Source organism: Scleropages formosus, chromosome 9 (genome assembly GCF_900964775.1).
Source record: "Scleropages formosus chromosome 9, fSclFor1.1, whole genome shotgun sequence".
NCBI classification, from domain to species: domain Eukaryota; kingdom Metazoa; phylum Chordata; class Actinopteri; order Osteoglossiformes; family Osteoglossidae; genus Scleropages; species Scleropages formosus.
Window position 1 is genome coordinate 28,536,268 of NC_041814.1, and position 20,953 is coordinate 28,557,220.

The 20,953-nt window shown below is 47.9% G+C and overlaps 2 protein-coding genes across 3 annotated transcripts in view; one reads left to right on the forward strand and one right to left on the reverse strand.

The window, feature by feature from the left end:
* The window catches only part of rbm33a (RNA binding motif protein 33a), a 35,178-nt gene extending 29,778 nt beyond the window's left edge, over nucleotides 1-5,400 (forward strand). For both annotated transcript variants that reach the window (XM_029254542.1, XM_029254543.1), the window contains exons 18-19: nucleotides 322-410; nucleotides 526-5,400. In XM_029254542.1, the coding sequence (XP_029110375.1) occupies nucleotides 322-410; nucleotides 526-574 (138 nt within the window). In that variant the 3' untranslated portion in view covers nucleotides 575-5,400. The remainder of the gene's footprint in view (nucleotides 1-321; nucleotides 411-525) is intronic.
* A 6,071-nt stretch (nucleotides 5,401-11,471) lies between these two features.
* Nucleotides 11,472-20,368, reverse strand: shha (sonic hedgehog signaling molecule a). Its single transcript, XM_029254544.1, has 3 exons — nucleotides 19,636-20,368; nucleotides 15,064-15,325; nucleotides 11,472-12,252 (listed from the first exon to the last, which is right to left on the reverse strand). The coding sequence occupies exons 1-3, from the start codon at nucleotides 19,951-19,953 to the stop codon at nucleotides 11,546-11,548; spliced, it is 1,287 nt and encodes a 428-aa protein (XP_029110377.1). The 5' UTR covers nucleotides 19,954-20,368; the 3' UTR covers nucleotides 11,472-11,545.
* Between the last annotated feature and the right edge of the window lie 585 nt (nucleotides 20,369-20,953).

The following is a 20,953-nucleotide window of genomic DNA, read 5'->3' on the forward strand; positions in this document are numbered from 1 at the left end:
TTTTGAAAATCTTGTTTCATTCTCTTATTTATGCCCTTGTAAAAATTCTTAATTACATATGTATATTGATTTACTTGTAACACCATAAATATTTATTATCCTAATTTTTTAACGTTGCAGACATTTGGTTGACTGTAAACATACAGTTCCTCCATTTTGCACTGTTAAATTTTTTATTTGATCATTTGAATGGTTTGCTTTATTATTTCTAGAAAATAGAGAAACTATCCTGCTTAACTTCGGTGCCTGAGGGCAAAGTTGAAGTTGGCAGCTCTTCCACCTCCTTTTGGTCCCTTAAAGACAACTGCTTTTTTGTCGCAGATGTTCAAAATGTTGCCCCACCAACGGAAAGCCATCGCGAAGTTCATCAACCCGCAGCATGCATACAGCTTCCAGCAGAGCTTCCACAGGTAATGTCGCCTGTGTCTGCCAGAGCACCGCTTTGCGCTACTGCTGCGGTTGACATGATCTCGGGTTGGCAGTGCTGCCGTCTGCTTGACACCTTCTAAACGCTGTTCTGTGCAGGCACATGATAGATCTGTCGCATATCGATGTTTCGCTGATTGACGGCTGAGCTCGGGGGCGGGCTCATCGGCCATGCCAGAGTGATACGGAGGAAGACTGAGAGCGGAACGAGGTCGATCCACGTGATGCCGACAGAAGGCGGTCGCTTCTTGCTGGGACATCATGGCGGAGCCTTGGCTGAACTTCGTCCCGCTGCTGCTGAAAGACGGGCCACACAGCGCGGGCCGCTGATCTTTGTCCTCATAGCCCGTGTGTCTGGCAGCCCTGGGGTGATACACACAGGGAACGGTGTGATTCTGTGACACCGAGACTGCCACGCGCAGCGACGACAGACTGTGATTCGCTCTCGATAATGGTTGTTCCCATCTTTTGACATTTCCTGTGATACCACCGCTCGATGAAGTGAACCATGTGGAGGTGTCGCTTTTACGGTGGAAAGCTTTCAAACTTTTCTTTTGTTTGGGGAGACTGCTCATTTTGAGAATGCAGGTTTCACGGGGGACAATAATGTTATGATGTGAGATCAGGCTCTTGCCGTTTTTACATTTTTGTCCCTTACGACAATACCATCTAGGTCCTGTAGGTGGTAGTATTTAATAGTCTCTAAAAAGGTCACCTTGCTTGACCCTTGCGCTGTTGTGAAATAGTTTGTACTTTTCTGTAGCACTACCTAGTGGAGAACATGTGTATTTGTAAGATCTTACCCTGTACCCATAGTGAGCGATAATGCTGTTGCTGGCAATTAATATTTGCAAAATGTAATTGTTTTGGTTTAGCACTAAGAAAAAGCTCCGATTTTGATAAGACAGTGTGCCACTACTGCGCTTCGTGTGTTTAAGCATGAATTTGGCCAAATATCTCATCTGAAATTTGAATGTCAGTCACAAACGATAAACAAGTATTTTGCAAGGATTTATCTTGCTTACATATATTTAGATTTCGCTGCAGTCCCCTCCCCCGTGGTATGAGTGTGTCCCGAGAACAAGGGTTTTTAGTTACTCGGTTTTGTTCTAAAATAAGTATTCGTAAACACATCACTGACTGGAGCTGGAACTTGTTGGGCCTTTTCCGCAATGTTCTTCTGTGGTCGTCTGGTCATTTCTGCATTTGGAATTACCATGCTAACCCTTTCTTTCTGGGTGTCATGTAATGTCATTTAGCCACTCTGACTTATACTCCTTGGATTTGCATCTTCAGGTTTGTTTCCTGCATGTTAAATGCATGTGGCTCAACTGTTTCTGCACCTGAGGTCAGTTCAGGAGCACCACATGGCGGAAAACTCAGTGGATCAGTACAAACTCACTTCTTTACATATTTACGGAAACTGAATTGACACATCGCTTTTTGTTACACTTACATCCTTTAAATTGTTCGTAGTGTCATTTTCTTTTAAATCTTTTTCCCCTCTAATTCTTTGGCTGGTTTTTTCACTAGCGTGTTTATGTGAGTTGGTGTGTGAGCTCATCTGTCAAGACAAGCATGTCAATGGCATATTTTTGTTTAAGGGAGTACAAAAAGTATATTCCTGTGCTTCCTGGGTTAAACTTGAGTTCTTGAACCAAAATTACATGCTCACCATATGAGATTCTTTACCTTTGTTCCTGGTTTCTATTAGTGGACACATTTACTGTCCTGCCTCCTTTACAGCTTCTTTTCGTTAACCTTTCACAATAACATTTGATAACTAGATGCAAATGTTTTGACGGGTTTGATTTTGTGAAATGCGTTTTCATTATGTCCCAGGATAAACGTTCCCATCGTATCAGAAGGTTTAGGTAAAGATATAGATGGTGCGGATTCGCACCCTTTGCAGGGCGACCCATGCTTGATGCGGCAGGGTCCGCTAATGAACATCCTAAAAGAGCCGAGCGGAACCTGGGGCTTGTTTCCTACACACTACTACAACACTACAACACATTTAGACACTTCCTGTGTGTCTTCCTCAAATTGGTGGTTGTTCACTGTATGATAACTGTAACATCGATACAGTTTTAGAACTACATGCAGTACGAACTGTAATTTTTCCACCACAGAAACTGGAATGAGACAAAATCACGTCACCGTTGCCGAATTCCCGACTGTCGAACTTCACCAAGGCGTGTGTGGTCTCTTGGGCCACACGTGATGTGACATTTAAATCAGTGTTTGCGTAATTCACACCGTCCGTGTTTACGCTACTTGGGCATACTGTCTTATCAAAAGTATGGTTTTAAAATTTTCTTTGAATTTGTGAAGCTCATCTTCTGTGAATGTCTTACATGTTCCGAAGTTAAGAGTAGCTCAAGCATGACGTTTGTTGATAGCGTACATTTCCTCACTACACAGACAGTCCCATTTGTTGTTTCAAACTGGAGTTTGCTTATTTTTAAGATGCGGGACAACCATTATCAGTTCACTCGTGTAAATAAAAACCCGAAAAGGAGTTGGATTTTCCGAATGTTTCAGTTCATCCCTGTTTCGAACCCTGAGTTTACACGTGTCCACCTTCTCTCTGCCAGTCCGTTAAGTACATTTCCTTGTTGCATCGGTTAAGTAAACATTTTACATAAAGATGCTGCTACTGGCGTTTTGTTTACCTTTAGCGGAGGTTTGACTGAAGCAGTTTAGATTTTGCCTGATTTTTCTGACATCTGGAGTGTATGAGGAGCAAGTGTTTTGTTTATTAACTGACTATTTGTGTGTTTTCTGTGTTAAGGTCCAATTTGCACCACCGTTTTCATCTGTTTGAGTCCTTCACCTCTTTATCTTTTCTCTGTTTTTCCCTTCCTTTTCTTTGGCTTTTCACCATGCCCCTCCCCCTATGGAAAAGCAAAGGTTCCATCTGTTCTGAAAAAAAAGACTGTATTGCTTGTGCCATTGAGAAGGACATGTACTGAACTGGAAACAGGTAGCTGCTTCTGTTCACATTCTCCCACTGCAATGTGTGTGTGTTTAATGTCATTTGTAGCGTGCAGCGGTCCCGAATCTTGACATCTCGGTGACGGTACGGGCGCAAATGTGGCCCGAGGCGTCGCATCAGATGGCCTTGTGAAGCTGGTTTATGTTTCATAGCCGAAACGATAGCAACTGAATGTGTGATGAATGTCCTGCACTGTAAGCCTTTCATACACACCTTGTGAAGGAGTGATCATGGCAGAACTGCTGTGTTTTTATCAATTTTTGTTTTTGTTGTTCGCTTTAACAGTCAAATTTTTCCCACCCATCCCCCACCCCTCATGGTTTAGTAGTTGTTCTACTTTCTCCTTTTTGGTTTTATAAGTGGTTCTTGCACAAATTCACCTGCCATAGGACTTCTTTAAATGTTTTACGAAATGTCTTGATGTTTGTGTGTTGTGTGAATTAACTCATGAATCTTGTGGATTATGATATGTATTTGTTACTGCTAGCTACAGTGTGAGCGTAAATAATAAGCATTTGCTTATGAAGGAAATCCAGGTTCATATTGAATCTCCTGGTATCTTCTAAGAAGATTTTATGTCATCAACACAAGTGTGTTTGTAGGGTTATCCTGTAACAGGATGACTAAATTGGTGACGTTTCTTTGAAAGCTGATCCTTAAGATATTCCGGACCATTTCTGTACCTTAACGGAAGTGTTTGCTTTGTAGAAAAAGACCTTTAATTACTGAACTTCGGGTATGCTGGTTTATTTCAAGCCAGGGAGGTTTTGATTTGTTTTGATTTTCTGTTGATTTTTGGTCCATTTTCCATCTTTTTGAGGGTGTCAAATGCTACGGGTAAAATTGCACAAAAATTGGATTCATTTGGAGTTGTGTGAAATTAAGCTGCTGGTCACGGAGTCAAAGGTAATCTGAGCTGGGGCTGCACTGTGTCTTCTGGACATCCAGTACGATGTAACGCAGCAGAACCATTTTGTGCAGCGTAGCTTTCGAGGTTGTCGTGTTCCGTGAATGTGTGTTTTCCGGAACATTGGGGATAGAATTGTGCTGTTCCCAGGGCTGCGTTGCACCGCTCAGGTTCTAACCCTTCTCTCCTACAGCGACTGCCTTCGCAAGTACACCTTCTCAGACCTTATTTTTGTTATTTCTCCCCATCCCTAGAGCCGATGGCTTGGGACAGGGCGGCGTCTGCATGGTGCCGTGTCGACGATGTCTCCTGAAGTTAATGTGCCTCTTTCTTTCGCAGGTTGGTGCCCTCCCCTCCCCCAGGAACCCTGATGGCCATCAGCAGTACTTAACACTTCTTACTTTGCAGGCTGTCGTCCGCTGGAGGCAACCTGATCGATCTTCTCCCTCTTGTGCCTTCATTGGGCAGCGTGTCCCACTAACCCGTCCCAGGACCTTATAACCACACTTTGCCAGTCCCTCTCTGCTTTGGGGGGGGAGGGGGAGGGACCAGGAAGCAGGCTGTCGAGGGGGGGGTCATGCGGTCTACATGCCTGTGAAATAAACCGACCCGTTGTGTGTTGAATAGGTGCTGTGACGGCCTTTCTCTTGTTAGCCAAAGGGAAGGAAGTGGTGGACGGCGCCCAGGCTTTCAGCACAATGTCGAGCCTCTCTGTCAGAGGAACTGTTTGACTCGGGTTTGTCTTGAGTCACTCACGGGGTTGGGGTAGAAGAGAGACTCCGCTGTTGGGTCACCATGCGTGTCAGCATTGTCCAAAAACTTGGGAGGGGATCTGTCCTTAAACTGCAAAACCAGTCACTCAATATCCTGCTGAGTGACGAGGTGTAAAACGAGAAGAAATGCGTTCCTAAGTGAACGGACAGAGTTGAACCACCAATTATGATACACAATATGTGAGAGATGTTTGGAAAGTGATGTTCATGTATGCAGTTGAAATTGTAAACACGCTGCTTGTCACGATGCTTGTCAATGTGAGAAGTGTCATCGCTGCATGAAAAATAAAGGTTTTTTTCTTCTAAATGTCCATTTGTTTGTCTATTAATTGAGGTTATCCTCAGATGGCCTGTGGAGAGCCATTCACGAGACGGAACAGGTCGAACGGCCAAAGTCCAAGTGGAATTCTGCAGCGGTGCTTTTTGAGGAGAAGGGGCAGCTCTTGTAGTTTCTTCGGAGGGGTCCAGTCTATCCCGGAAGGGGGTGATGTAGGGTACACCATGGATGCAACCCCAGTCCATGACAGAATCTGACTCGGAGACATACGCAGCCAGACACAAGAGTCCCAGGTCAATATAAATTCAATGAGACCCCGAAATTATTGGTGGAACAGAGCTGTGACAGGGTACATGGTCATCCTGCAGTGACTGGAAGCTTCTCTTACTGATTTCAAAATGTGATCCTTAATTGCAGACAATTTGGCTCCGCCTCCTGCTGCCCATTGGGCCAATTTAACACCGTCTTAGCCATCATGAGGAGCGTTAATGTCGCTTGGTTCACGTTTCCGTGGGGTTTTTGTGATAGAAAACCCTAGGCTTGGCTGTCGGTTGACACCTGACGCACATCCCTTTGCTGCTGTAGTTGCCCTTAAACAAGGTACCTACCCTGAACTGAAACAGTGAAAATGATCTTGTTGTGTATTAGTGACCTGAAACAAACCACGCTTTCTGAATTTTCTGGATCGTCATGTTTTACCGTAACCTAATACTTTGAGTGTTTTGGAGGTTTTGAGCGTGGAATGTGAGGGCTCCTTTGCTCAAAGAATCAATTACATTAAAATGTGTGTTGCAGCCCTGCTGCTGGGTCTCTGCTCTTCATGTGCTCAGTGTGGTCGTGTCCCCAAACTGTTTACACGTGACTGTGGGGGGCAATGTGCACCCATGTGTCAGGCAGTGTGGCAGAACCCATCCTGCAATTACTACTACGTCCCAGTAGTGGCACTGCTGTTGAACCCTTTGAGATGGTACTTTACCTGCATTGTAAATTAATGACATTAAAACAGTCGGAGGACCCTGACCCCAGCACCTACAGGATCTGATCACTCATTATACCCTAGCAAGTGCACTGATCTCTACTTCTGGCACTCTCTCTCACAAGGGATCCAACATTTAAAGTCAGCAGGTTCTCAGTTTTGGTCCCAATGTGGAAGAAAGAGCTTCCTCAGTCCCTCAGAGCTGCTGAATCCCTCCAGCAGACAAGGGTCCCAAACCAATCTCGTTCAGACCCATTTCTCTCCTGGTCTCCTGTCAGCTCCATAAATGAGTCCAAAACCATCTGCTATAACACAATGCAACAGAATTTTCCAAAGTTAATTGTAGATTTTTGTATTATGATTAGTTTACCGATTAGAAATACCACTAGTTCTTCTGGAGTGTCTTGCATTCACTGGTTTCATGAAATTTTTCAAGAATTTAAAAATTTTTACTTTCACATATAAGGAACACTATATTGAAAGATTTTAAATGCCATTAACAAAAAAAAGTTACTCTGCGCTGGAAGCTTCCAGAAAAGCACAAATGTAGCAGCCGTTGGAAGATTCTAGAAGGTGCCAGAACATGATAGAAAGCATCAGGACCTAAAAGGTATTGGAATATTTGGTGCTTAGAACCTGGTTTCAAAATTTGCTAATTTCAAGGATGTTGTATTGAATATGTTATGGATCCTTCCTCCAAAAGAAGTAATTCAATGGAAGACACTGGAGCTCAAATTCGACACACTCCGCTGCTGTTACACGCAGGATGTGTCATGTATCTGTGGCTCGGTGTCATCCAAACGCTATTGTGGACAGCGGCTCGCTGACCTTCCTACTCCAAGGCGATGCTGTTATTTTTCAACCAATCTGCCTGTGCTGCATTTTACTCGAAGAGTGGAGAATTTTTCCATTTTGAAAGCTACATAATGACTTTGCTTTAATTGGTTTTTATAGGCAAGTGTTACACTTGGGCAGCAGGTGGCGTGGTACTTAGAGCCCCTGCTTTTCCATTGTAGGACTGATGAACACAGCCAGGTTTGACTCCCACCTCCTGCGATAGTACCCTTGATAAAGGCACCTTGCCTGGAGTGATGAAGTGAAATTACCCTGCTTTATAAATAGGTAAATCAGTGTAATGACATTTGTCACCCCCACCCCAAGCAAGTTTTCATATCATCGCAGCTCTACTATAAGACTAAGAAAAGCTCCTTGGTGAGACACATTAGCAAAATGTTTTCAAACGCCCTGTTTCCAGAAGGTACGGTGGAATCTCCTTGTACCTTCTAAGAAGAGTCTTCTGGAAGTATCTTCTCTCAGAGGATCAGAAGTGCACTTTTTCTCCCAATGTGGAAGCTGGGTCAGCAGGTAAGCAAAATAGCCTTCGTTTGACATATATTCATTGCAGTTCTTTACTGACCAACCCCCCACCCCCTCCTTGTTCTGTGTATTAGATATTCTGCATGTCGAAGATCCACAGAACTCGTTAAAGGACCTCTCAGGATGGTGAACATTGCTCCTCTGTGTCTTTAGGATAGGTAGATAATTAATTGATTGATTTCTCCTAGCACCTGGGTGGTGTGAGAGGACATGGGTTCGATCCCCGCTCGGTCTGTGTGGAGTTTGCATGTTCTTCCCGTGTCTGCATGGGTTTCCTCCGGGTGCTCTGGTTTCCTCCCACAGTCCAAAGACGTGCTGTTCAGGTTCCCCCATAGTGTGTGAGTGACAGAGAGAGTGTGTGTGTTCCAGTGATGTATGGATGAGTGACCCAGTGTAAGCAGTGTATCTAGCAGTGTAAGTCACTGCAGTGAATAAGGTGTGTGGTCTCATAACACTACAGAGTTCATTGGAAGTCGCTTTGTAGAAAAGTGTCTGCTAAATAAATGTAAATGATTGATTGATTGGACGAACGCACACCACAGATGGGACAAGAGCTTTGACACATGTACCTCTGAACTATGTTAACACACAGGTGTGTGTCGACAGTTTTGGCTTGGTTCTTATCTCCGTTGGATTATTTTCTAGGTGTTGTGGTGTTACAAAGGTGATGCATGTTTGTTCATAGCCAGATAACGGTTAAATGTTGCAGCGGGTTTGGCCGGTGTCCACTGTGTTGCAAGTCCAGGGTTCAAGTCCTGGTTGGGGTGGCTTGTGATGGACTGGCCTCCCGTCCAGGGTGTTTCCCCTCCCGGTTCAGCCTTGCACCCTCTGTTTCCGCGATAGGCTCCAGCTTGCCGTGGCGCTGCTCAGGACAAGTGGTTGTTGACGTTGGTTGCGTGGTTAAATGTGGTAGCTGGTAGCATAGTGCTGAGTGCTGCTGCTGCCTTGGTACCCAAGGGTTACGGGTTTGAATCCCATCTCCTGTTGCAGTACCCTTGAGTAAGGTACTTACCTTAAATTGTTCCAGTAGGAATACTTAGATAGGTGACTAGTTATAAATGACTTAACATTGTGAGTCTCTTTGGAGAGAGGTGGCAGCTAAATGAATTAAGGTAAAAAAGATGTACAGTAATGATACAATGTAATGATCTACCTTTATTGACCACTAGAGGTCGCGCTCGCACCGCACATTCACGTCTCAGTTCGTTGAATGAGCAAAACTGCGGCTCATCTCTCGATACACTTATATTACCGGGCTTGGATCGCAGCTGCATATTAGGAGAACATTTGCTTTATTATGCGTTTTTTATTTTAGTTTTTTATTATTATTTATTCATATCCATCTATCCTAAATGTGGACTGTCTGATGTTCACATTTTTAATCATACCGTAAATAACAAGGTAAAGAAAAAAACTGCCCACATTTAATCAGAACTCATGTGACGTTCTCATTAAGTGTAAATATTTGGATCGGTTTAACGGTACAAATTGCCTGTGTGCGGACCCCCCTCCACCCCCCTCCCCGGAGCCAAATCCATTTATGCAAAGAGAATTTACCCTCAGTTTGCTTACAAAATCCACGGGAAAGTTGGGGCCGAGGAGCGCAAAGGTTGTTGAATCAGTCTGCGTGCTTTTCTTTTCTTTTCTTTTCTTTTCTTTTCTTTTCGGGCTCGTGCTGGAAGAAACGCGCGAGAAGCTCCCACCTCTCCATGTAACGGACCCTCTCCACATTTCGCGGGGAGACACCGGGCGCGCGCCGGGAAACCGTGGTAATACAGTTCAGTTATTTATTTATGTTTACAGTCTGGGATATAATCGCCCTTTTTCGTAGGCTCGCGCTAAAATCCGTTAAAGTCCGCCTGCTCCCCAGTAACTCGTTCAAATGAATCCATATCTGTGATCAATTTATACGGGGGGGGGTCTGCGACCTAAACAGGTCCCATGAAGAAACGAAATGTGAACGTTTTCTGTTAAATCCTTCACTGCCAGGACGTGTCACTGAAATGATCAATGAGCGCATAAACAGCAGAGTACAGTACAGCAGAGTATAGTACAGTACCGGGTCGCAGCGCTTCATAGTCGCTGCTAGAGGCACAAGGTGTGGCGTCGCAGGGCGTCGCAGGGCAGTCACACACACGCGTTCAGTCACTCTTAAATACACTAGGTGCAATTCCCCTGAAACATGTGGACCGTGGGAGGAAACCGGAGCACCTGGCAGAAACCCACACAGACTGAGCCGGATTCGAACTCACTTCCGAACGCGCAGCCCATGAGAAAAGTTGTCTGTTCTCAACACATCACCGAAGATCCATCTCATCAAACCTGCCTGTTTACCCGCAGAATCTTTTTTTTTTGTTTTTTAACACAAAGTTATGATTCGATGTAAATATTGTTCTGCGAAACCCAATGTGTTTGTACAGGTGGTCCGCAGTCACGTGACCATCAAAACCCACTGATTTTAACTGACATCACAGAAACACAACAGAAGTGATGTCTTGTAAATACAGTGCGCATTTACCTACAATGTTATAATTGGCTTTTAGCTACAATAAAATTTATATATAGAGTATGTCTGCATATAGTGTAAGTATTGTATTTGCAATACAATGATAATTAATATAGCCACTGAACAATGCTGCAGTGGTTCCGGCCCACAGTATTTTGTACCAGAAACAAGGACGTGTAACAGATGGGAGTTGAGTATTTCTTTATCTCATTTTGTAATAAACATATAAATAATAAACTCTAAACATTCCTTTATGACATATCGCCCCGTTGGAAAGTTAATGGTACGGAAACCTCATGTATTTTATATATATATATATATATACATATATATATATATATACTATTCAAACTGTGCATCTGGCGCCTTTTTAATTCTATAAAACTATTTCCCTATTACAAAATATGAAAAAAAAAATACATTTTAGTACATTTACAGTAGTCGTTAATTTATTAAAAGAAACATCTCGTTCTGTTCTACTATATCATATTAGGAAACGGTCAGAATGTGCACTTAAAACTGTCAAAAATAAAACTGAAATGGAGGAAAAAACTGAATGACAGAAGGCAGATGAAATCTGTCCCACTTGGCCATAACCAGTGTAGAAAATAATAATAATAATAACAACAATAACAATAATAATAATATTTAAAAAAAAAAAAAAAAAAAAAAACACAGAAGATTTTCCAGGACTCTTTGCAGCTATTTAAATTAAAATATATTCTCGTATCTTACACTATTTCAAATAACGAAACGTGATTCAGTAAGTAACGATCTGTCAAAATCTAATTTACAATTCTGTGTATAAAAATATAATTTATGGACCCCCCACGAAGAATGTTTATACCCCCAAAATATAACAGTCTGACGCACATATGCACGGGACTTTACAAACTCTCTCCATTTCTCTCTCTCTCTCTCTTTCTCTTTTTTTGTCCTCTCCATTTTTCACCTTTTTTTTCTTTGTGTTTTGACAGTGATTATACAAAAATAGATTCTGCGCTTTCGGCCGCAGCCGGGCGCGCCTTCGCGAGGTCCGTGGCGCGCGGCGAGTAGACGGGCGCGCGCGCGCGAATAAATTATTCAAAAGTTAAGTTTTAAGGCTCTCGAAGGTCCATTTATTCTTTGAAAAAAAAAAGGACGCACGTAAATGTCATTTAAATAAATACTCCAGCTCCTCCTGGGGGGGCGGGTGGGGTGCGGCGGCGGTGGCGGTGGTGGGGCGGGGGGGGGGCTCTGCGTCCACGTGTCTGCTGTCCGCTCGCTGTCCCTCATCATCAGTCTCGTGGGGGGGAGGGGGTGACTTCAGCTCGAGGTCACCGGCATGCCGAGGGGGTGCAGCGAGTTCCCGCCCAGGACCCACCGCCCCACGTGGTACAGCACCTGGGGGTACCAGTGCACCCCGCCCCCCTGCGACGACGTGCTGTTCCGCTGTTCCCATCGAGGCTCTTCCGCTCGGAACAAGGAGGTCAGTGCGTGCACGAGCCGCACGGGCGCGAAGGCCCAGTGCGCGAGCCGGTGGTCTTCCACGACCGCGTAGCACGAGGCCAGCACGCGGTCCACCACCACGGTCCCGTGCGCGGTGACGGGCGCGAACGAGCCCCGGCGCTCCTCCACGTACACGCGCTCCACGGCCGCCGCCTCGAGCCGTCCGCGCGCCTCGTCCGCCACCACCAGCACGTGCTGCCCGGGCCGCACGCGGCTGGCGAAGGTGGCGCGCATGGCGTGCACGGCGTCCGTGGCGTTGTCCAGGACGAAGAGCAGGTGCGCGGCGGTGAGCACGAGCTGCCGGCGCGGCTCGCGGGTCTCTATGACGTGGAAGAGCCTGCGGGTGGTCTCGTCGCGGTCCGCGAACATCACGAAGTCGCTGTAGAGGAGCTTCCCGCGGGCGTCGGCCGCCAGCACCCTGTCGCCCGCGCGCAGCTCGTGCACGCGCTTCCTGCCGCCGCCCTCCAGGGTGACGGAGGCGGAGCCGGGGAAGCAGCCCCCTGATTTGGCGGCGACCGAGTTCTCTGATGGAACAAAACATGAGCGGGACAAGGTCACGAGCTGTTGCTGTCATTCCTGTAAAGCTAAGAGGCCAGCAGGGGGCGTGGTGGTTAGAGTGGCCGCCTTTGAAATGAGACCGGGGTCACGCCCGCCGTACGGCTCGAACCCCTGGCCACCTGCTGCAGTAGGCGTGCGCGAGGTGCTCGCCCGGGACTGACAGAGTAAAAGTGACTCCGCTCTACGACTGGGGAGGGGGGGATGAATGAGTGCGCAATTCCATGTGTAACACCCCAGTACTTATCTCTGGACAAAGGTGAGAGCTAAGTAAAGATGCACAATCATAAGTCCAGCAGAAAGCGCGAAAGCGTTGGCTGTCGGCGAACTTGGGCGAAGCTGGAAGCGAAAGGCGCAGCCCGGGCCCCCGGGAGCCTCGACGCTCCTTCGGAAGGTCTGCGTCGCCCGCTCGGCTGGAAAAGCGCTTTGCGGATATGAAGGTTCAAAAACTGGGAAACTCTCAGCGGGATTAGGGGACTGAAGACACACGATGGAGAGATGGATGGATGACGCTGTACTACGGATTTAAACCCCTCCCAGTCAGGCCTGCGCTCTTCATCATTGACCCCGTCGATGAAACCCAATACATTAATATCCCAAAAACTAGCAAAGCTGCAACCGGCATCCTGGATTTGTGTGTGTGTGTGTGTGTGTGTGTGTGGAGGGGGGCTGTTTACCGCTGCTGTTCTCATCCCTACAAAAAGCAGACGTCCTTCTTGGCCGAGATGTGAGAACCGCTGTCCTGCAAAGACACGGTCCGGTCGCTCTAATTAAAAGCCAACGAAGGGGCCACATTGTGATTGTAATGCGGCGCAGTGTGGGCCCTCTCTCTCTGAAAGCACACACACACACACACACACACACACGTACACACGCGCTTTTCCCAGCTCCCCTCCCATATTTGCTCAGGTGCAGCAACCCCTATGTGCCAATTCACACACACACTCTCCAAAGCTGGGGAGGGGGGGAGCACTGCAGCCAATGTTTGCACAGCACAGCCACTCTTCCAAAGCACTCAAGTTGTCTATTTGAATTTTAAATGAAGGCAGAGGCTCCTAACGCTCACAGCCAACTGTCATCGGCTGCCCCCCCTCCCCCCACTCCCCCTCCCTCCCCAGTGCCTGCTCTGTTCTCGGCCCCAATGACAATAATTCAGGCTTTCGGGAGAACTCTTCCTCACATTCCGGTCTCTAGGATCACACTCTGTGCAAACAGAGGCCTGCAGAAGGGGATCGTCCGGCTCGGAATTTCGCCATTTAATCTTCTCATGAGATTCGGGGCCACGGAGGAAGGTGGCGACCGCTGGAAAAGCAGATTTAGCACAGCGGGCCGAATCCATTGGGTACAGTCACACGACCCCGGATGACACCGGCACCAATATGATCTCAAAGAGTGTGTGCTGCATTCTAAGCGAAGGATGTGCCCTTCGCTTCCACTCGCGGCGGGGAATCGTGGCATTGATTTAGTGCAATAAGAAGATGCAAACGGGCTTTAAAACACAGCAAAGGGGGAGCGGGGTGGGGGTGGGGGGCATCCAGTCTTCTAGGGGGCATCAGTAATTCACAAAAGGTATAGGATGCCTCATTAAAAAAAGGCATTTTACCTTAACATTGGTCATGCAGCCCAAAAATCTTAGATGAAAGGTGTAGAATGTAAAACATTGTATTAATCTGATTATTCTTATTGTATAGTAATAATAATAATAATAATAATAATTTCTACTACCCTGGCTTTATGAAGCAGGCTGAAAAAAGGATTTTTTTTTTTCTGAGAAATTTCGATTTAGATGTTGACAACACAGCACACTGAGTCACCCACGCGAGCCTGGTGTATGAAATAATATTTATTATACGCACCCCGAGTAACTGCTGCTGTTTCCATGGCAGAGACAGTGAGGGGCGGTGTAACATCACCGAACACCCAGTTCTCACAGAAACCTCAGGCAGCGCACATGAATATGGAACATACTGTATATTTCAGTGTATAACCCGTTTTTCCCCATTCGGAGAAGCGTCCAAACCGAGTTGAAAGAGTTGAAAGTTTATCCTCTATAAAAGCTGTATATGGATATTGGGTTCAACAGGCAGTGCTATTATTTCATGTACTTCTAGAAAATTTGAAACTGGAAAGTAAGAAATTATCGGAATAGTAATCGATTAATCAAAAGCCCACTTCAATGCCTCTAATTGTGCATCATATCCAGCTCCTGAGCGCCACTGTGATTTTTACCTCATATTCATAACAAAAAGATTCACGGTGATCCATAGTAAATTCTACAACAGTTTCCAAGAATTCTCAGCGGTTCGGTCTGTAAACTTGCTCAGTTTTTGAAAGACTTATTTAGAAATTAAAATCCACTGCGAGATGAGTGATAAGGACAGCGCTAATTGAACCTCATACATACCGACACCTGAAATTATTAATACCGGTGATTTTCGTGTTCGCACGTGACACTTCAGTGCTTATTTCCCTTGTCATCATCACGGTATATAATTGATCGGGGCTGTAGAAACTGAGTTAACGGGGCATCAGAAATATTTGTACTTTTTTTTGGGGGGGGCTACACCATTATGGGGACACCTCCCCCCCGTTACGTCCATTTATTGGACAATAAACGGATTATTGATTTATTTGTTCATTTTTTCCCCTTGACCACAGTTTTGCTTTTGGTGTTCTTCGCACACCTCCTAGATATAACTAAAAAGAAAAAAAAAAAAACAAAAAAAAAACTTTATTTCGATGTTGTGCTGCCCCCGTGTGCGGGACCCCCCAGGACGCACCTGCTTTCACGGAGCAGTGGATGTGCGCCTTGGACTCGTAGTAGACCCAGTCGAACCCGGCCTCCACGGCGAGTCGCGAGAGCGTGCCGTACTTGCTCTTGTCCCGGTCCGAGGTGGTGATGTCCACCGCCCTGCCCTCGTAGTGCAGGGACTCCTCGAAGTGATGACCGTCCTCATCCCAGCCCTCCGTGACCCGCAGCTTCACCCCGGGCCACTGGTTCATGACCGATATGGCCAGAGAGTTCAACTTGTCCTTGCATCTCTGAAAGGGGGAGGGGGGGGGGGGCACCGAAGATTAGATATGAACCCAATCAAAGCTCCAAAGATGATTTATTAATTTATTAATGGCCCACAGCGCATGATTCCCCCACGTCGACGCATTTTATTCACTCAAATCGAAACCAAATCCGTTTATTCCGCAAAAAAAAAAATTTTCTCTGTTGATCACTATTTGGGTTATCATTTACTGAACATCCCTGACTAGGACCACGTGAAAGATACCGTTTGTTCAAGCAATACTGTGGTATTTAAAGGTATTTAATGCCATAAATTGGCATCGTCCAGGACGGAATCCAAAACGCGCTCCTATTTATTTGGAGGAGCAACCAAGTGAAACAACTCAGTCAAATCTGTCCAGTTTAAAACCCAACACCTCGGACCTTGAAGAGATGTCACGTGGTTATGACCCCCCCCCCCCCATTCCCTCTCCCCACCAAATGGATTTATCAACTCTTAGCAGCTTTGCTTTCACAAATCACGCAGCAAAGTGCTTAACGGTTCAGTATTTGCAGTAAACCGGGGTGGTGGGGGGTGCGGGGGGGGGGGGGGTCCAGATTCCGTTCGGAATTATAGATAGGCAACTCGGGACTCGGAAAGTTCCACTGCAAAAAAGTTATGATTAAAGCAATATGGGCCGATGCCCATGCTGGTTCTTTGCAGCCTCTGCAAGGGCGCGTATTAAAAGAAGACGCGCGGGACAGAGGAAAGTGATGAAATATTCATAAGGCCTTTTTTTCTGCTTCACCGACCTAAACCATATAGATCTGGGCACAAAATGTGTGACAATTGAATCGTTCGGGCAAAGTATTAAAAGATGGGGAAAAGGTTAAGGCGGCAGTAATGATTTCCTTTAAAATTACTGAAAGGTGAAGGGGGGGTCATGGGGGGGGGGCGTTTTTTCCCCGCCCTCCGTCGGGATTTATCAGCCTCGTGCGCGGAGGACCCGGGTTCAAGCTCAGCCGCCCGGCATCGGGTGGCTGAACTCGGTAACCTTTCCCGAGACCCCCGGTGGGGATGCTTGGTCTTCTCCAGGACAACCCGTCCCCGCACTTTACCGATATGTCCAATAAAACATCACAAAGAGCCCATTCAGTGCGCCAGGATGGGGGGTGGGCTCGGTGGGGGGGGGCTCTTAATTATTCGGGTGGTACCAACCAGTTTTGGGGACGTGATGGGATTGCTGAACACTGACACCTCCAGCCCATAAAACAGTCATCGCCGCAGTCATCACCCCTAAGACGGACCAATTAGCGAGACCCACACGTGGGAGGGGGAGGGTGGAGGGAAGGAGACAGGGGCACCCTGGGAGAAATCGTGGACTTCTCACTTCGGTGTGTGAAAAATGTTCAGGGCACGGGCAGCCCTTCCAGAACATTCCTGGATGAAGCCTCTGGAGTGCAGCTGTGAACCGGTTCCTGCTCCGTGTCACCCCCATTCCCCGCACGTGAGCAGCGCCACCCGCCTTTGGGGGCATGATGCCCCAGGTTCTCGCGCACGCAGATATTATGAACCCGGCGCGATAAAAATACGTACGACAGTAATGCGAGGCACTTGTGGCGCACAGATAGGGCGCGGGGGGGGGGAGGTGTGGGAGGGTGAAGCGGTCCCCCACCCCCCGGACCCGAGCCGCGCTGCCAAAGTGCAAAGCCGTGGAGCCCAAACTGTTTATTAATTCATTGGTCGTGTGCCGCACATCGAGCCCAATTCTGCGCAGTCACCGTGAAGCGCCGCGGGACCCCCGCAACCCTAACCCACCCCACCTGCCGTGCGCACGCGCGCATTGTGCCGCACACGAAGTTAGTTGTCCAGAAAACCGTCTAATCTCACCAGTTTTATGCGGGACACCTGCCAGAGACAAAGACCCGCGCGCGGGTTCCCTCCGCACTTCATTCTTCTTCTTCTTCTTCTTCTTCTTATTATTATTATTATTATTATTATCTTCCTCTAATAATTCCGTCATTATTCCATTATGATCGGCTCACCTTTTATTAACAGCGGAACTCCGCTATCCCCCCCCCCGCCTCCCTCTCCCCCTCCGGCGGCTTCACACAAGTCTCCTGGACGGGGGGGAGTCGCGTGCGTCCGAGCGGCTGCGCGCGCCCTCGGGCTGTTAATGCTTTCAGAGCCGCCGTGTGATTCACATTTTAGGAAGACCGCACAAAAGCCGAGTTTCGCCCGCGGGCTCCGCCGTATCACCAAATACAGCCTTTTCCGTCGCAAAGGGAAACTTTCTTTTCACTGCACCTGTACTACTGTACTGCGTGGCACCCGCCGCGCACGTGCGCGCCATGCAGCGCAATAGGCATAAAGTAAAAGCCAGGTAAAAGGGAGCAGCGCGTCCCGCCGTGCACATCTTCTCAGCCCGATCACCTCCCTGTGTACAGCATTTACCTTCGGTTACCTTCAATACCCTTCAGTGAATCGCGCTGTCATTCAGTGTCATATCCACCACGTGTCCCGCCACCGCGGAACGCGCTTCTGTAACGGAACGGCGGGTGAGCGGCGGGTCGCGAGCTCAGCCGCGCCAGGTGGACAGCGAGTCGGGCAGCTGCTCGGAACGCCAGGTGAGGAGGGGTTCCTACGGATGTAGCCCTAGAGCGGCTACCGCACCCACTCTGCTGGGCTGCTGCTGTAGGATGGAGGCTATAAACGGAAGGAAGGAAGGAAGGAACGTCTCCGGGGCGCGCGCAGCCCGCTCTCCACCGCTTGTATGAAATATAAAAAAAGCCGAAACCCTATCTTGCGGATCGATAACGGGAGAGCAAGTGGAGCTGAAAATGCACGAGACGGGACTGAGTGGCTGCGGGACCGATGGTGGGGGGGGGGGGCTGCGGGACCGAGCCGGCTCGTGCAGCCTGCCGTTAGCTCGCAGACACCGAGTCAGACAACGGGGCGGGAGGGGGGTTTGGTGGGGGGGTAGGATTATTTCCACTGAGACTGACGGAGCGCGCGCGAGCCCGGGCCGGACCGCACCGCACGCGCGCTCCCTCGCGGATGCCGGCTCTGAATATTTAATCGGAGCTCGTGCCTCGCTCCAGTTCAGCGGAGCCGGCGCGTGTCGCGTTCCCGCGCCTGCAGCTCGCGGTGCGTTCTTAAAGAGGCTGCGCGAGGACGATTTCCCGAAATAATAATTTCTTAAAAACAGAAGCAATGAACGAAAAAAAAGAAATAGTGAGAATGAATGACTCGATGAATGAATGAATTCCCTCATAGAAAGAAGCAGTGATTATAGAAAAGGACCCGACCCGACCCGACCCGACAGACCACCGTGGGACGTGTGTGGGAACATTTTCTAAAAAGGCTCATTTGTGACCCATATTTAACGCGAACGCACATTTCCACGCGGCTCGCGCACACGAGGAACAGCGAGGCTCCGACTCGCGCTCCAGGTGACAGAGGAAACGGCCCCCGCCGGTACGACGTGCGGAAGGGACCCCCGTCGTGCCTTTTGCACGAGCACAACACCGAGAGTTTGGGCTCTAAAACGGCACTAATTGACAAAGTCCGCACAATTATTAATCAACAGCTGCATACAGAGCAATAATAGAGAAATGTCAGTGTTTCCACGAACTGAACAACACTCCTTTAAACATTATGTATATATATATAAATGATATTATGTATATATATATATATATATATACATTACATTATACGTATTATATATAGCTATATGTATGTATATACTGTATATATATATATATATATATCACATTGCAGTATAGGTCAGAGACTGAGAGATTCGCTAGAGATTTTAATTTATACTGTATTGCTGTCATATCATTAATGTATGTTGCTATTTCTAAGTGTTCTAAAACATTAATTGGATGTTCTAAATATACACGATTTTAGTGCATATTTTTAAATCACGCACAGAGACGCAACCCCGCGGTGTGGAAGTCGGGAACGCAGACGCGCTCACTGTACACTATTATAAAGGACACCCGTATATCCAGCAAGGTGTCGCGCTGACCAGGTGGTGTCCCGCCTGTCCACCTGGACACCCTGCACCGTGCGCACGTTCGTCTTTAACTGTTGCCCTCGGGAGTCGGACAAATTGGCGGGGGGGGGGGGGGGACGACGACCCCAATAAACTGACCCCCGGACGGAACAAAGCTCCTCGGCTGTGATCGGATCGATGAGCCGCACTTGTGAGAGTTTAAGAGCCGCTCCACTCATGTGGCCCATCATCATTTCGGCCCCGGATTTTGGCGCATAGTCACGGTCCGAGAGGACACGATGCGTCAATGCGCACGGCTCCTTTTCCCTCATCACGAGTATGATTTACCGTACCTGTGTCATGAGCCTGTCGGCGCCGGTGTTCTCCTCATCCTTGAAGATGATGTCAGGGTTGTAATTGGGGGTCAGCTCCTTGAACCTCTCCGAGTTCCTCGTGATCTTGCCCTCGTAGCGCCCGCTGGCGCCCAGCGTCTTCTCGGCCACGTTGGGGATGAACTGCTTGTACGCGAGAGGTGTCAGCTTCTTGGGGTGTCTCCTCCTGCCGTAGCCCCTGCCCGGTCCGCAGGCCCACGCGTGGGACAGCAGCGCCGCGCACACGAAGCCCACCAGCGCGACGCGCGTCAGCGGCAGCGGCGGCAGCAGCAGCAGCATCGCGTCCACGGACACGCGAAACGACTCGAAACCCGGCGGCTGCGGATGTGTGACGGCCCGTTCGGCCCCCCCCTCGCCTCGTCTCCCGGCTCGGTCCTCTCCACTATCCGTCGATCAGTTCCGTGGCAGGTGCGGGAAACGACGGCTTCTGGCCGTTAATAGCGGAACACATCGGAGTGGAGCCGCCGCACCGACGACAAGAGGAGGATGAAGAGGAGGAGGAGGAGGAGGAGGAGGATGAGGAGGAGGAGGAGAGGTGGGAAAGCAGGCGCAGGACCGCGCGCGAGACGAGTGCGGCGGGTGAGAGGAGTGAGAGGAGTGAGAGGAGCGCGCCTTTACTGCTCTGTGTTATAGCTCAGATCTATGGCAGCGGAGAAAGCTGATTGGCTCGACTACACTGATGTTATCAGACATAAGACACACACACAAAAAATCTTTAAAGAATCTTTTTTTTTTTTTTTTTTTTTTTTGCTCCACCTGAAGGGTGGGTTTTGGAGGGGAGGGGCTGGCCTCTGTGGGAAAACATCAATTACAAGGCCCCCCCCCTCCTCCTCCTCCTCCTCCACCACCCCACCGCCACCCTCCTTTTCAATTCTTGGAAGTTGCTTTAAACCTGCACATGGCACTCAGAAAACAATCAGTCTGATGGTAAAACTGAGAAATTAAACAAGCCCATCTGGGGCTGCATGAAAAATACAGGTATACCTAATAAGTGTGGGTAATAACCCATATGTTTAAAATATTACAGCGCATAGGCTTGTTTAATTTACATTTGGTCTTTCCACTAACAACCCGAACATGTATTTCATGGTGGTTATATTAGTAATTCATGATAAGATCCCAGGTTACAAGAACCCTCGAGCAGTTATCTGCACTTTAGTGTGTGTGTGTGTGTGTGTGTGTGTGTCTGTGTGTGTGTGTGTGTGTGTGTGGGGGGGGGGGAGGTTTATAATTGCAGTAATACGATAATAAGAATTCAGGTATAAGCACGTATTCTGCG

Coding starts and splice junctions, on each gene's coding strand:
- shha (XM_029254544.1), bottom strand. CDS start 19,953: ATGCTGCTGCTGCTGCCGCCGCTGCCGCTGACGCGCGTCGCGCTGGTG. Junction 15,326..19,635: donor CCGACAGGCTCATGACACAG/GTACGGTAAATC, acceptor TCCCCCTTTCAG/AGATGCAAGGACAAGTTGAA. Junction 12,253..15,063: donor CCACTGCTCCGTGAAAGCAG/GTGCGTCCTGGG, acceptor TTGTTCCATCAG/AGAACTCGGTCGCCGCCAAA.